At 43.2% G+C, this 15961-nt stretch overlaps 3 protein-coding genes across 3 annotated transcripts; 2 read left to right on the top strand and 1 right to left on the bottom strand.

Moving 5' to 3' along the window:
- Window positions 1–932: 932 nt before the first annotated feature.
- LOC119739912 (lactose-binding lectin l-2-like) lies at window positions 933–1516 on the top strand. Its single transcript, XM_038215047.1, has one exon. The coding sequence runs from the start codon at window positions 940–942 to the stop codon at window positions 1444–1446; it is 507 nt and encodes a 168-aa protein (XP_038070975.1). The 5' UTR covers window positions 933–939; the 3' UTR covers window positions 1447–1516.
- An 8145-nt stretch (window positions 1517–9661) lies between these two features.
- On the bottom strand, window positions 9662–10213 carry LOC119740068 (alpha-N-acetylgalactosamine-specific lectin-like). The gene has a single exon (XM_038215270.1). The coding sequence runs from the start codon at window positions 10211–10213 to the stop codon at window positions 9722–9724; it is 492 nt and encodes a 163-aa protein (XP_038071198.1). The 3' UTR covers window positions 9662–9721.
- Window positions 10214–11642: 1429 nt separating this feature from the next.
- Window positions 11643–15418, top strand: LOC119740158 (protein shisa-5-like). The gene is made up of 4 exons (XM_038215368.1): window positions 11643–11749; window positions 13937–14126; window positions 14398–14531; window positions 14626–15418. Exons 1-4 carry the CDS (start codon window positions 11689–11691, stop codon window positions 14790–14792), a joined length of 552 nt encoding a protein of 183 aa, XP_038071296.1. The 5' UTR covers window positions 11643–11688; the 3' UTR covers window positions 14793–15418.
- The last annotated feature ends 543 nt before the right edge of the window (window positions 15419–15961 follow it).

Below are 15961 nucleotides of genomic sequence, written 5' to 3'. Positions count from 1 at the left end.
AAAAAAATGAACATGGAGGGTTTTTTTCTCAGAGGGGGGGGGGGGGGGACACTTATCCTCAGATTGGTGAACAACTCGGCAGACTGCATAATAGCGATCACACAAAAGGGGTGGTTCCAGTGGATGTTAAATACAAGTGCGCCATCATTCGTCAAAATTTGGCTTAATGCTTTTTTGCTTAAATGCATTTCATTGGATGAATGTTTCGGTTTATAAACATCACATTATTAGCATTAATCATTCTTTGAGGCCGTGTTTTTCACACAATTGGAAATATCCACAACATCTTAACAAATTCTCTGCAACTGTCGGTTTGCTAGAGAAGACCCACATCAGGAATGTGTAATCTTACCGTGCCAGTATTCTGAACCTTAACATAAACTTCGAAGACCGATTTATAATTCATAACTGTTATTTATTGTCTTTTTACACTGCGTGTGTAGTTATGTAGGGGAATTGAATACAATTTTTTTTTAAACATAAGTTTTAATGCCCCTCTGAAATTTAACATCTAGGAATATTCTGTTTGTAATTTAATTTTTTTTTCATATATAGTTTGATGACTACACTTGAAGGAACAACTGGGTAACAACAGCTGGTTCAACAACTAATAAAAATTGTGAAGCAAATTCATTTATATGTGATGGCTAAAAATAGTATTATAATACATGTACATCGACCCAATCGACTAGGGTGTGTAAACTTCTCCGTCATTGTTCATTTTGTTAGAGTTTCACGCAATATTTGATATTTCTATATTTCAGCGCCGAGCAGTTTGAATAGGGTGAACATCAAACATCATTATATATTAACAAATAATTGATCTTGAGCCGGTGAGATATTTTTGTGCGATGCGTGTTTAGTATTTAAGGCTGTCCTTGGCTGAGGCCTTGTCACAGGAATCATTCTTCAGTCGTCGTACAGTCATCCATTGCAAAGATGTTTTTTGAGATTGTCAGCTGTGTGGTTGTTAGTTTACCCGTCGCATTGGCATGGAGTTCGGGACCCTGTCCCATCATTGCTGATGGATGCCCTTCGATGTGGCAGCATTGGAATGACTCGTGCTATCGCCTGACTGCCGACGGCAACACCTACAACGCCAGTTTAGCAGCTTGCCAGGACATGGGGGGTAAGATGGCCGCTCCTCGATCACACGACGAGAACCAGTTCGTGTCGAGCTTGGCACTTAGCGCCGGGCAGTCATGGGTGTGGCTGGCTTGCGATGACAGGGACGTCGAAGGAACCTGGCATTGCAATGGGCAGGAATTAACGGGAGAAACTTACGAGAATTGGTACGGGGGTGAACCGAATAACAGCGGCAGCAACGAAGACTGCGCTCAGCTGAACCCATCGACTACCAAATGGAATGACATTTCATGTGAACACATATATCGAGCACTTTGCATTCAGAAGAGCCGTAAGATCATGTACAAGCCGACTCAGTGACTCGAATCCACCTGAACAAATAAACCCAAACATTTTCTCTTCATGATAGGACGAACTGCACATTTGCTCGTTTGAATTGCTATAGACCTTTCTTTTGTTTGTAAACATTGGCGCCATTTTGGGCTGCCGCAAGCGCATAAATTGAAGCCGTGTTTGGAAACATATTTTTCCAAAACAGTCCCATAACGCCCTCAATACATAGTAGCCAGGCATATTTAGAAATTATGTTGTAGCTTTGTTGGCAATGTTGTATTTCCAACAATCAAATACTATTTTGGCTATCTGCAATAACTCTTCTTCGTTTTTACAGTATTGGGCCTTCCATAGTTTTGCAATCCGTGGTTGGCAAAATGTGCAGTTTGCCAACCAAGAGTAAAAAGGTTTAGGCCATATTTTTGAGTGATTTGGGGCCGACGACGCCATATTGGGAGGGGCCAAAAAAGAAGAAAAAATTCCCTTCAATTTCAGATGAATTCACGCTTGTAAAGTGTTTCAATGAACGTGCTATTGCTAATTGTACCCCCAAAATGGCGTCTAAACATATAGCGCCCTCAGTCGCTCAAAATAACCGTTCTTCAACTCACAGGTCTCGTCTTTTTCTCGATGTCTTGGGGTTTAGGCCTCTGTGTGCAGTTGTAGGGAGATGGTTTTTTTCTTAAATGTGCACACCTCGAAGAAAAAGGACATAGGGCCCTATCTCACTTTGCGACGTAACTCCGCGCCTGTGCGTGTGGTCGGACGAATGTACGCCCTCTAGTGAAGAGAGTGTGAAGTTGAAAAGTGACAATACATTAGCAACTGCGACACTGCCCAGCATTTTGTGCAGTAACAGACCTCGGACACATCGACTTAAACTTTCACTGGATGCTACGATATTTGTGCAACATATTGAGAGTCGGGATTGGTCGCCAATGCTACTGTTTTCAGAAGTGGAAACACGTTTCAAGAACTGAATATACATTGCTTACCTGAGTTTGAAAATATTGTATTCATAGCATAATCTAAGTGGTATATCTTTCATTTTCTTAATTCTAAACAGTTTTTGTGATAAGTTGCATGACTCAAAAATCTAATTGAAAAAGTCAGAACGAAATTAAGAATTCGAGAAAGAATAATAATTAATATTTTTCAGACTCAGCATTCAATGAAATATACTGACGTATTTTGCTTTCAAAATTTATGACATTTTGTTTTTATGACCCATTCGAACATATTCTTGTCAGTGAATGAAGTTACTCTAACTTTTTATATTTCAAAGGATATTTTGTTAGTTTACATGGCAAATGTAGTTCAGGGGACACTTGTGAATAGCGAAATTAGCGCATTCACAGATGTTGGCATTGTCATTGTTTTGATTGACTTTTTAAATGTTTCATTACAAATGAAAGATGTGCGCTTTGATGTAATCTACATTATGGAAAATAGAGCTGACGCTCAGATAGACCCAAATAATGAATTCTGTGTTATTTGATTGCCTTTTTGATACAAATGTAATGAAAAGAACCTTATTTTGTGAACGCTTGCTTCCCCCTTTTCCAAACTTGGTATTCGAGTCACCAAACACCGAGTCCGGGTCCGGGTCCGAGTCTGAGTCACCTTTCCCGGCGAGTTCGAGTCCCTTGCAAACTTTCGCGTCGTCTCTAAGTTATTACCGAACCCCGTAGTAAACGTTGGTAAGATAAATAGAAAATGATTAAGCAAATTAGTTATTTTAAAATAAATTGGACACAAAGATGATGCTATTTATTTTGGGTAATTTCTTTTTGTAGTATCCCAATTTTAACCGACACCAATAGAGCCTTAGTCCCGATATGTGTGCAGATTATGCAACAACACTGCGCCTTGACCTCCAGATTCTGACCATTCAGCGGGCGCCTTCTATCATGTCTCCGTTAACTCGATATTGTATGAAGAACACATGACAGCTATTGGCCGATCAACAGCTTTGGCCGAATTTCTGCTCTAAATGGCGTCACCGCTTCTGAAGGCAGCTCCGATTGGTAGGCGCGCGGGGTCGCATAAAATGTGCACGTTCGTAGTGTGGCGCGATCTACTCGTCATAATAGCATATTGTTTCAACCGTATATCTCAAACATCTATTGTTTACACACCAACTGATTGGGATATTTACGGCGTTATTCAACCGTAATTCTTTTGGGAATTTCGAAGCTTGTCCCTCTCTCTGTCTCGTACACTGAAGGTGTTTTGTGCTCGGCCCTATTTCTCCTTTCTGACGTTTCAGAAAGTCAATAATCCACAATCAAACCAACCAACCGTGCAAGAAGGACACCTTCACAATCCCACTAATCTTCTGTTATTAGTTTGCCGGGGGGGGGGGCGTTTATCCAAGAGACATACAATAGTCCAAACTGCCTTGTGTATGACTAATGAAACATTAGAAGTCATGCTTTGCTTCATGCTTCCAAATCCATGATAAATAATTCAATTGAATTTCTAAGATGACACAAAATTCCATGCAGAGCAGTCATTAAGTCAACTTGTGGGCCTTGTCCGTTGAGATAGGACCGGGGATTGACAACAAAGACACAGCAAGGTTCCTTACACTACAGAGGACTCAATGGGGGCACATCGGGCCATAGAAGGGGGTTAGAGGGGGGTAAAGCATAAACAACGTGGAACGTGTTGTAAGCTCCGTAAAAAGTCAGACAAACAACAATGCGGAGCATTTACTCGTTTTTGACCGTTTGCATTTACATTGAGACCGACCGAATGGGTCCTTTTATAGTTGCAAGGGGGATTTAGTCCCATGCTAACTGGACTCAATCGAGTGCGGCGGAATATAGTCAACACGACGCCGTATTCTAAGCTTTTATATAACGACCCAGAAACGGTATAATGGGCAAAGCAAAGGGAGGTTAAATTAGAAAGGTTTCTGTTTTTCGCCCTTGATTAGCATTGAGTGGAGTCACTGACCGTTTGAAAGCGTCTTAATCGCATAATCGATCTCGTGGTCCAGTGAGTTTGGAAACGTGTTCCTGGAATAGACTTGTGCATTGGTCAGTTCGAGTAACTGTCTTTTATGTAACAGGAGAATTTATATACCAGAGTATATAAACAGTACACTCCTTGTGGTTCTGATGAGAACAAGTCTAGTATCAAGACTAGACGGATGTGAGGCTTGACTAAGTTTTGTGGTGTGAGGCTGTTACGGTTATAAGTTTACTGATCCACGACCGAGTTTTGATTGACACGAATACTAAGAAATCAAACGCCGCACTGATGTTACCTTACACCGCGTACATCACAATAGACCGAAGGACCACACGTTAGGCACGTATAAGGGTTTTGAAGTCAGTACGGCAACGGGAACTGGAGAACACCAGGTGTATACAATGGAGAGTTGGAGTGAACTGGCCGATTCTGAGATGGAGGACACTGGAGAGGAACGATTCCAAGACAACTCCTGGAGTTCACAGTTGTCTGCATCACCTCCTCTCAGCGCAAACTGGTCTCACACTTCTAACTCAGACGCCTCGGTGACTGCGTCGTCTATCCATCTACCACCGATACAACCCAAACCAGTGACCGTGTTGACGGGGGATCGGGGAGCCGCGGCTTCAGCGATCAACTTACCCCGACGACTGTCGGCATCGGAGGCTGACATCCGAAGCCACGGCCAGTGGTTGATTGGACCGCGTCAGGCCATGGCTGAACAACTTCAAACAGACTGGGAATTGTCACCAGAGAAGCATGGACAGGTCAGTTTTAATCAGAAAGGATTGGACTCACTTGTGCCCACACTGGATAACTTAACAGTACGTGATGCAGACGTCGACGAGTCAGTCTTGAGGAGAACGGAGATGTATCGTCATCGAGGCAGGCGATATTCCCTTCCTCTGGCAAACTCTCCAAGGAACAGAACCCATCAAAGCAGCCTTGTCGTTCATCCAGAGAAACACGACGGCGAATACGATCTGCGCCAATCCAGGGCTTCAACGGACAAAACACGGACTAAATTACCGGTGGCTGAGCCAGATGAAAGTCAAACTTTTACCAGTCGGTTGGAGTATTACAAACGACTTGGGAGGCGATATTCTCTGCCCCACCATTCAAGTCTTTTGGACGGACGAATGAAACTGCTCAACGAAAGTCTCCACGAAGGGGAATCCCCAAATAAAAGCCGTGCCTCTGGAGGAAACACTTCACCGGTAGACGAGGAGTTTCATCCACGCGGCGAGAGTTTGACCAACTCGACCGGGTTGACAGGAAACAACGACGAGGCGTCGAGGCGGGCTCAGCGATACATCCACCGGGGCAGACGGTTCTCCCTCCCGCCACCCAACTGTTTAGCTAGCGGTCACTCTGTACATATTGGCGCAAGCAACTGCACTCAAGGTATGGACACTAGTTTAAGGCCAAACAACAGACCACCTACGCCTATTGCCGGTAGCTTGAACTGGAAACATGTCGGTTGGCATAGCAACGGAATATTATCCAAATCGACGGAGTGTATAGCAAATATTCAACCAGTTCCCCCAACTGGTACCCTGCAGACTGCGGCTATAGACGCTCCTGTTCCATGGAGGGATGAAGACCGAATCACAATCGATAAACCTAAGACCGATGGCCGCCGAGTTAAGAGAGGTACACGTGCTCCAACTGGGGCGACTTGGGAAACAGCAGCCACCCACAAGACCTTCTCCTTCGTGTACAACGATGACAGCAACAAGAGTGAGATGGTCTCGCCTCCTTTAGTGGGTGGAGTCGTCTTGAAGACAGTTCGCGTCGACCCTCCACCTACGGAGTCGGTAAGCCCGGGACCCGAACAGCCAACCCATACCCTGTACCCCAACACTGTCAATAACAACATTGTGCCTCCTAAGGTTCAGACCCCCTCCGCTTTGAAGCCGGTTCCGCCCACCGTGCAGATTCTGAAGGATTCGTGGAGAAGGGAAAACGAACAGGAGAAAACGTTTCGGATCTTGCAATGGATTCTTAGCGAGCAAGCCCAGAGGACTAACGAATTGGACGCCCAAAATTTGAACTAACTCATAACATGCATATTCCTGTGACCTATTATGTTGCATGAGTGCAGGTCAGTAAATAGGCCCAAAATTGCCTACTTTGGCCAAATTATGATTTTCATGCTCTCAAAATTTCTGCTCTCACGATTAGAGCCTTTTGTGGGCCATGAACTTGCGGGTTTGGAAAAAAGAAGGTTGGACGCATGTGGACAGCGCTGTGAGCTTGTGTTCCGGTGAAATATTTTGGATGAAACTGAGCCCTAAAATTGCTCCATTTTGCAATGGAGCCTATGCATTTTTTGTTGTTCTGTTGGGCTTCAGGACTACTTTTAGGGGTGATCCCTTTTGGATGGCAATTTCTCCCAGAAGTCATAAGATTACCTAGTCTATGTATATAATAGACCTTGGCGAAAGCCATGTTCTATGATAATGTGAGTAGATTCGCTGATTAATCAGGCAAGACAACCGCCTCCTGACCTCTAGATTTGGACCAATCACCGGGCGCCTTCTATATCGGGTCTTCGGTCATTCACCTGTTGCGCGTCATAGACATGGATTAAAAAAACCTGTCTCACGCGCTCTGTAGCATGTATGTGTCACGCGCTCTGTATCATAATTCTTAACAATTGTTTAACTTTGGTTATCCGGACAGAAAGAAACTGTTCGCCCATCCACATAAATGTCAACCATACGAGATAATCTGGAGATCACAGCATATTGCATGAATATTGCTTTGCTGACTTTGCTAATGTGAATATGTGTGAAAATAAATATCTGTGTTGTCATGCCGTGATTTGAAACTGGTTCCTGATCGGGTCACTAAACTTCTCCCTCTACCTAATTATCCTCACTCTAGGAATGAATCTGTAATAATTAAATCTGAACCTTGCAATAGTTGGTCCTCATCAAGTTGTTACGATCTGCCAAAGATTTTGGTCTGCACTCTTTGCTTGTTATTTTTTTCAATGCCATAAATGAAAAGAAATTTATTTGATTTGTAACGGTTGACAGTGGCGTAGCAATTAAGGTAATTTTTTTGGGGGGGGGGGGGTAGGGGTGGGGGTGGGGGTGTGGGAGGGGATCGATACGTGAAAAGGGCACTCGCCTCATCCGTGCTGCACTATGAAAAAGCGGGGGGGGGGGGGAGGGCGGTGGGGGGGGGGGGCGCTATCTTCCTATGGGGGTGCTGTTCAAAGCGGACGATCATGGGCACCATAGGTGGCGCTTTTTCATGGCGATACATTGCCGACGTTCACGAAAAGGGCACTCATGAAAACAAAACCTACTACATTGTAGTACGAATCGTGAAACAAGGGCACTCGTTAAAAAGGGGCAATCGTTAAAAAGTGGGGGATACCACCTTACCCACCCCCCCCCCCCCTCCCCGCCTACGCCTTGGTGACCAAGTTGAAAGACAAGACTTCGCCTTTGCCTCCATGTACAATCATGAATGGAAATCAATAGGATGGGAGACCAATGAATCACTTATAGAAGCAAACGAAATGGATACTTTAACTTTTGGCTTCATATCAACTGATTGAATGTTTCTGAAGTGTAAGAGTCATGTAGCTGAAGTTCTTGAAGTTAGGGGCCTACAAAATTCTGAAGTGGGGGCATTTATCATTGGGGTCATATGGAAATTTATTTACTGGTCTGCAACCCTATAGGAGTCTACTTACTGGGGCCAAGTTCGCGCAAGGACTATAGTTGACCAATGGTTAACTAACGTTTGCCCGAACTCTGTCTAGTCGACGGTGGTTGACTACGCTAGTCGACTATTTGGAACCAGCCTACTGGGCTTGGTTGCTTCGCTGGTAACCAATAGCCGCGCGCATTCATAACGCTAGCAGAGAGCCAGGATCCAGAAGTTTTGCGATGACATTTTGACCAGCGTTTGACTAGAGACGTTCGCACGTTGCTATCAGTGCGCAGGCGTAAGGTACGTCACAAATCAACCACTAGTCGACTAATGGTCCTTGCCCGAACTTGGCCCTGGGCTGCACCCTTGGACTTTTCCGTCTGCATTGAACAGCGCCCCCATGTGTCAAATGCAATGATGCTCCGTTTGCGATGTCCGAGTGGACGATCGTTAAGATATACTATAAAATTCCATGAGCAAACAACCTGCCTTCTAATAAATATTTGAAACCAGTCTCCTGTTAACAAACAAAGGGATCATGTGCGTGCGACTCGACCATCTGCTCTCTCCGTTTGATCGAATAGTAGATTCGATCAGGAGTGCCGGTCGAGGCCTCGTAGTCTGAAGCAACAAACTCGTGGTCTGCAGGTAATTCTGCCGGTTGTGGGTTCGAGTCCAGCCGGGGGTTATGGTGCGTGTGCTCTTGGGCAAGGCACTTTGTCATTCATCCCTACCCAGGAGTAAATTTGGTGCTTGTTAGGGTAGAAATGGTTATTATGATTGATGTTAGCTGCTTTTTGCGCCGAGATTGGGAATTGGCCAATGATCAGGGAAATAATGATGCAGTGCCTTGAGCACAAAATATTGGTGGATATGTGCGCTTTATAAATATAGGGCCTACATTTTTGATCAAGTGAGGGTCATTATTGTGATGTCCCCAAATTGCCATTCAGTGAGGCTCATAAAGGCGAAAAGGCTTATAGTCACTTCAACGAATATCCGAAACACATTTGATCGGCCTGCATATTATTCACGTCATGAAAGCGATTAAATCCACACGATACTACATTAATTAGTACGTAGAGTAATATCAAAGTTCTTAAGATTCATGCAAAATCCACAATACTCAGATTCGAGGAACAATAGAAAGTCCTCGATTTACACAATGAACAAACGTACATGTATAGCACGCGTGTGGGTGTACATGTAAGTGTATGTGCAGAACATGTGCATACATGTGATTTCAAAAAGTTAGCAACTCACATGAAAATGACATGTACATGTACGTTTTTAACATGTTGGTCTGGATTCAAGGCATGAGGCATACATGCACAGATATGTCCGCAGGCACAGATGTAGGCCTATAGAGCGCAACCCAGACTTGGGCCAAGTCTAGTATCTACAACAACAACGTCTTGCTGAAGAATATAAAATCCGCTAAGCTGAAACTTCAACAGGTTAGGTTCGGAACATTCTTCTTCGGATATTGAGTTGCGTTTTTGGAAACTAACAAAACGCATTCAAAGAAAATAATCTATCTTTTCGTACTGCTACGTGCACATTGGCTAATGTCTTAACAGTTTCACAATTATTTCGAGTTGGCTTGATTTGTCTTTCTTTCAAGAAACGCAAAAGACACGGCGTATGGAGTTTACACATTCCGTTGCCTCACTTTACACACCGACGCGAGCTTTGTTGAACACGTCGCATCACTCATCTTGTAGTCGTGGTTCGCGCTGGTTCTCCCGCAGTTGTTGTTGTTATCCGGCTGATTGGGGGCGTTCCATCGACGGTAGGATGAAGTAGACCCGTCGGTCCAGACGAAGTCCAGCGCATTCAATCTGTCATTCAGACCGAGCCAGAGACCAGAGGTATCCACCGATGCGGCCACTGCAAGACCTAGGATGAAATCATACTCCTCATCGTTAGCCACGGAGGCAAGATGACATTCCCTGAGGGCCCTGGAGTAAGTCAAGCAGTGCTCCTCAGCATCTTGGTAAGACATCTTCTGCATCACGATGAGGTAGCACTCCTGATTGAAGGCAACCCATGGTGGATGACACGGGCAGTAGGTGTCACTGGTCTTCAAGCTTAACCCCATGAACAGAAGGGTTACGACGGAGATGAGTTTACAGTTCTTCATCGTCAGTCGCCAAGGTTACTAATTCTTGTTCAGTACCGTTCAGTAAAAACTCAACTTTTCTAGCTTTAGTATACATGTATGATGTTGTATACCAGTTGCTGTAGACTTTCAACTTATTACTAACAAAATCGCTAATTGGAACACCGAAAACCTCACAGGCTAAACGTTGCGATTTGGCCCCAAACAGTGATGGGCTAATTTTCAGATTCACGCAAACCAACAATTTAGCCCAGGCTTCAGTTTATCTGACTGTCTTTCAGGAAGTGTTGATCAAGATGTCGAGTTTGGCTGAAATTAACTGCTCCCTCCCGAACCACGCTGCGCTTCTTAAAAGGCGCGGGAATAGGTTGAGAATGTATAGATAGCCGGCGAACTTTAGTGAATAATTCAAATATATCGACGAATGCAAGGGCCGTGTTTACCTGTTGCCGTGGCTACCAGATCAAATCAATTTCTGAATAACTGAGAACCTTTAAAAGGGCAGAGAGCGGAAAATGTGTATTTGAGCTCGTTGTCATAGCTACGAGAGTAAGCACTACTTTGACATTGATAGTTTATTGTGACCAGGACAAAAATGACAGGGAATGGATGTTTCGTGGCAATTGGTCGATTGAGGGTGACGTCAGGGAAGGGGCGTTTCCCATGTGTTGCGTCAAGAGCTGGCCAGCAATATTAAAAATATATTAATTGTTGGAAATCTCGGGGTTTTCAATCTAAACACCCATAAACCACATAGGCCTACCCGTTCTTTGCGTCCACCACACTGATGCGTTTGCCAATTTCTTGTATCATAATAAGCATTCACTTATGTTATCTTTAAATCTCTATCTGTTATTTTGTTTCTGCATGGTCCCAGGGGCCAGCCAATTGTGCCTCTTTGTACCTTTGTAACTAACTGATTGACTGATTGACTAACTGACTGACTGACTCCCCGACTCCCCGACTCCCCGACTCCCCGACTCCCCGATTGACTGACCGATCGTCACTTGTGACTTAGACTGGTTGTAGTCTGGTGACTCACCGCGCAGTGCTATCGTACAGGATTTACCGTGACGTAAATTCAGGCCATTGTGTAGACATGATGCATAAAAAGACTTCCAGTGACTAGCCACTCTGTATCGATTGAATAGGATTTTGTGTGCAATGATCGACCAGCCTCACAAATCTTGCTTGGTTTTATTAGACTTCATTCAAGCCTTATCAAAAATAGCAAATGACGTGCTATTAATTATTACTAGCATACGTCATTTGCTATTTTTGTCTATTCTGACATGCAGGCTGTATTTTGAACCTATATTGTTATTGTAATTCCTTATCCGATATTCATATTCTAATGACCATTGAACCACGTGACCCAACAAGCAACCGTGATAGGCTGTGCATTTGAACTTTGGAATAGACGTATTAGTTTTGCATCCATGTACGTGAACTTGGTATAGCCGTCTATTTTCCGTAACAGAAGAGGAGTGATCAAAATGGCTTTCCGAATTTGTGTCATCTTGCTTCTGGCTTATTTTTCTGCCAGTTTTATTCACGGTAAGTACACATCACACAATGTACTTATAGGTCTATACTTGCTGATTTGAATGTGATAGGTTAGGGAAACAATCAATTAAAATTACCCTTTTTGAAACGCAAATTCGGCAATGGTGGACTTCATGGCGACTTAGTAAATATCAAACCGTGAATGTCATGACAAAATAAAAATGATTTGCTCCTTCAAAATTGACTGGTAATGTGAACAAAACAGCAATCCAATTTTTCGTTGTAAATTAAAGTCTTGACGCTGTCATCTTGAGGCATGTTAAGGGCGTACAGATTTTTGCATTGTACCGGTATTATACTCCTAAGTCCATTTTTGCTGGCGTTTTTTTTTTGACATTGAGCAGTCGGTTTAATACCAAAAGGTTTGTTTCTTCCCTTTTGTCTATTTTAATGCAAAGAAGCTCCGCTAATATTTTAGCAATGTACTCACGATCAGCAAACCTTAATTGTTTCGTTGATTGATTTCTAAAGCCGCCATATTGTCAGTGCAACGTCTGTTCCACACCTAGAAAACATAACTATAATGGCTCCATATCATTCTGACCAATCAGCGCCTATCTATGTGCGTCACACGTCATGTGATTTTATCACACGCCATTGTTTTCTTAACCGAATGTGTCGTTACACTTGACCTTTGTCAACTTGGACTTCATGCATAGCCATCTGCGTTATTGCATGCTAGGCCGTATACTTCGTAGTGTAGTTTTGATTGGTTCCCATACTGGGAAGGGTATTGTGCACTGGTATTCATTACCACATACTCTTCAGCAGAATGGTTGAAGAGAATTTTTTCGGCAATTGTTTTCTCTCTTTTGATTATTTTCGACGTTTTTTTTCACCAAAATTAAAATGGAGAGGCGGTGGTGGTTGGGGGGGGGGGGGGGGACTGGTAGGGCGAGATACTATAGGGCGCTCAAAACACATGTGCATGTATTATGTGCAATGTACAAAGACGCGTTTTCATCCTGTTTCCTGCAGTTTCTACTGATTATGAGCAGCAATAGGTAATATTGAATCCGGGCCTTCATTTCTCCCCCTCCCTTTCTTTGCTGTTTTACCTTCTTTTTTTTTAAAGGGGATGGGTTACTTGTTCATGTTCGAATGCCAACGTCCGCCCCAAAATGGCGTCCCATTAATTTGCAGAAATACAATCTGGTGTTTTGCGTTTTCCGTTTTTGTGTCGCCGCGCCCAAACGAATGTTTCGGGAGTCCTGAAATGTCCGGTGTCCGTATGACCAGCGTCCGGCGTCCGTTCGTCCGTGTGTTAAAGTTTATGTTTTTGAAATTACTCTCATTACCCAAGTATTCGCCTGAATTCCATGAAACTTGGACACGAGGGTAATTGAGTACCAAAGATAGTGTGAAATATATTTCAGGTTAAAGGTCATAGGTCAAAGGTCAAATGAGGTCAATTATGATGCAATTCACAGAAGTTTGGGTTAAGTTTTTGAGAGAAAAAAATAACTTCTCATGCTTTCATGGATTTTGATGGAACTTGGATGCACGGTAACCCTTGGGTACCAGGTGGGAAGACAAAATTCTTCATCGGATTACTGAGGTCAAAGGTCATCTACGGGTCGTTAGAGGTCATTGTTCAAATATGCTTCAAATGTTTCCTTGTCTTCAAAATTTGATGGATTTTAACGTCACTTGGATGGAGTGTTCCTTAGGTGGGGGTTCACCACACGTCTTCCAGAATTGGAGGCCAAAGGTCATCTAGGGGAGATTTGAGGTCGTTGTTTGAAAATGCTCACAATTTGACCTTTTGTCTCGCCTGCACTTTGTTCAGGAAAGAGACTATGCAATTACTATGTATGTATGTGTGTATGTAAAGTAGTCTGTATGTGGTATTTTGGTTAAAGTTTCGTCAAATTTGTCTCATTTCAAAATTTAAGTCCAATTGCAACCAAACTTGAATCATAGATGCAACATGGGAACCTGCATATGATAATGAAGTCAAAGGTCACATACCACGGTCAAATGTCATCTGATATCAAGTTGTAAATAGGTAGAACATGTAAAAGGTCCGCGGACCACCAACCCTAACCCTAACCCCATGCGATGTAATTGGTGGAACTATAGCGTTTTGGGGACTTCTCATCCTTTCCCCCTCTCCTCTGATACGCATTCGGTGGTTGGATCTGCTAAAAACATTGGTTTTCTTTCTACCGTCATCAGGAGCCGATGCTGGATTGTTAGATTGTCCAGATGTGTACTACAATGGCTTTTTGGTACTGAATGGTTTTGACTGTCCTCGAAGCTGGATCGATACTTCGGAACAGACTTACTGTTGTGACTCTGGAGAGAGTTACGAGAGATGCTGCACGTTTAAAGACTATTTCGGATATGATGAATATTTTGGTCTAAGGTAAGTAGGTAGGTCCTTACCTATTCTTGTCGGCTCAACCAATGCACTCCTGAAAGTTATGACGACAGTAAAATAAAAAGCTATTGAAATTTCCCAAAAGCTTTTACTTGTATCGGCCCTTCTACAAAAGAAAAAAAAACCCACATTTTTAATCTACGAGTACAAACAAATTAATAATCATCCTTTATTTGATATTTCCATTGTTTTAACCAATGATCTTTTCACGATACTCCTTGTTTTTTGACCGGTTGCAATCTGATTTAATCGACAGCGTGGGTGCTATTATTGGCATAGGCGTTGGATCCTTGGTCTTCATTGTGGCCGTGATTGTGAGCATCATCGTGTGCTGTGTGTGCTGCGTTAAGGCTGCGGCTACGCCTACCCATCATCCGGTCACCATGCACAGTAAGTCCTATATCATGAGAGGTTACAGACAAGATTTTACCCATTTTTAAAATTTCCCAATGTAACAATTTTCCATTTAAATATTGTTTTCCAGCTATCAGTGTGCCTCAGCAGCCAGGATCAGTGACCGTTCCGCAGCCAGCGGCACCTGGCTATTACTACCCTCCATCCACCCAGTCTGTACCGCCGCCTAACTACGTAAACCAGCAAGCACAACAACCACCCCTTCCTGGCGATAACCCCGCCTACCAAAAGTACTAGTCATTGAGCTACGTGGCGTAACGGCCACCGATCTCTGTGCTTGCAGACCAGTAAATAGACCTCAGTGATAATAAAACGCACTTACACAAATTATCAAAAACACTGCCAACTCTCCAAGGTGTTTGAGACACACATTCAATTAAAGCTTATTTTCATCACATTTCATGTTCATTTTTTTTCCGATGCTTTTTGGGAGTAAATTCCATCTAAAAGATGAGCACCCCTGAAAGTAGTCCTGAAGCCCATCGCCAATTTGAAAAAAGGATGCTTTAATACGCTCAATTGCAAAATAGAGGGACAAATTTCATCCAAATGTCACATTTTATACGAGCTCGCAGTCCTCTGCACGGCTTCTTTTTTTACAAACCCTGCAGTTCATGGCGCCAAAATGCTCTACTGCCGGAGAATTTGAGGGCATGCAAATCGTGATTTGACCGGCGTAGGCAATTTCTAGCCTATTTACTGGCCTGCACCCCTATACTAACTGGATTGCATGATTGCAACACGTTGATTGGCCAAAGCCACCTACAGTGAAATCTCGATAAGTCAAAATTTTGATAACTCAAAACAACTGTGAAGTCAAACAAAGTATCCATTCCCTTCAGTTGTATAACAATGATACACAATTAACCCTAACTAACTCAAAACTCTGCTAAAGTCAAAGTTTGGAACCTGTTCCCTTGAATAGCATTATCAACATGATCCCGCCATCCGGAGCCCCAAAATGTCACCCCGAAACATACTGGACATCGCTTAGCGATATGGCGATTCGACCAGGGCTCCATTTCATGCCTCTGCTTATACTGTTGGCGAAACTATTTTATTCTTGGTTTTACCTCTCTGTATGTTGCTGGTGATAACAGCACAGAACGGTGATCGTATAAGCACGGAATTCAAAGTATAGCAGAACCATGAAATTGGTCGCAGGTTTTTTTTTTCATTTAAAATAATAATTCCCCTAAATGAGACCGTTTTCTTTGGATGTTACAATACAATACAGTAGGTGTTGTTTACACTGCCGTCACAATGACGAGAATTAGCATAGAGTAAAATGCGTGTTTTTTGTACACAGATCTTTTAATGCAACCTCGTTCCAAGTGCCTACTTTTAATCTCGAGACAATAGTAGCCCCGGGAAGGGGAAACTTGCTTCCTTTATTCTGATTTGAT

Source organism: Patiria miniata, unplaced genomic scaffold (genome assembly GCF_015706575.1).
Source record: "Patiria miniata isolate m_02_andy unplaced genomic scaffold, ASM1570657v1 HiC_scaffold_4, whole genome shotgun sequence".
Lineage (NCBI taxonomy): Eukaryota > Metazoa > Echinodermata > Asteroidea > Valvatida > Asterinidae > Patiria > Patiria miniata.
This window is presented reverse-complemented; position numbering and strand designations above follow the sequence as displayed.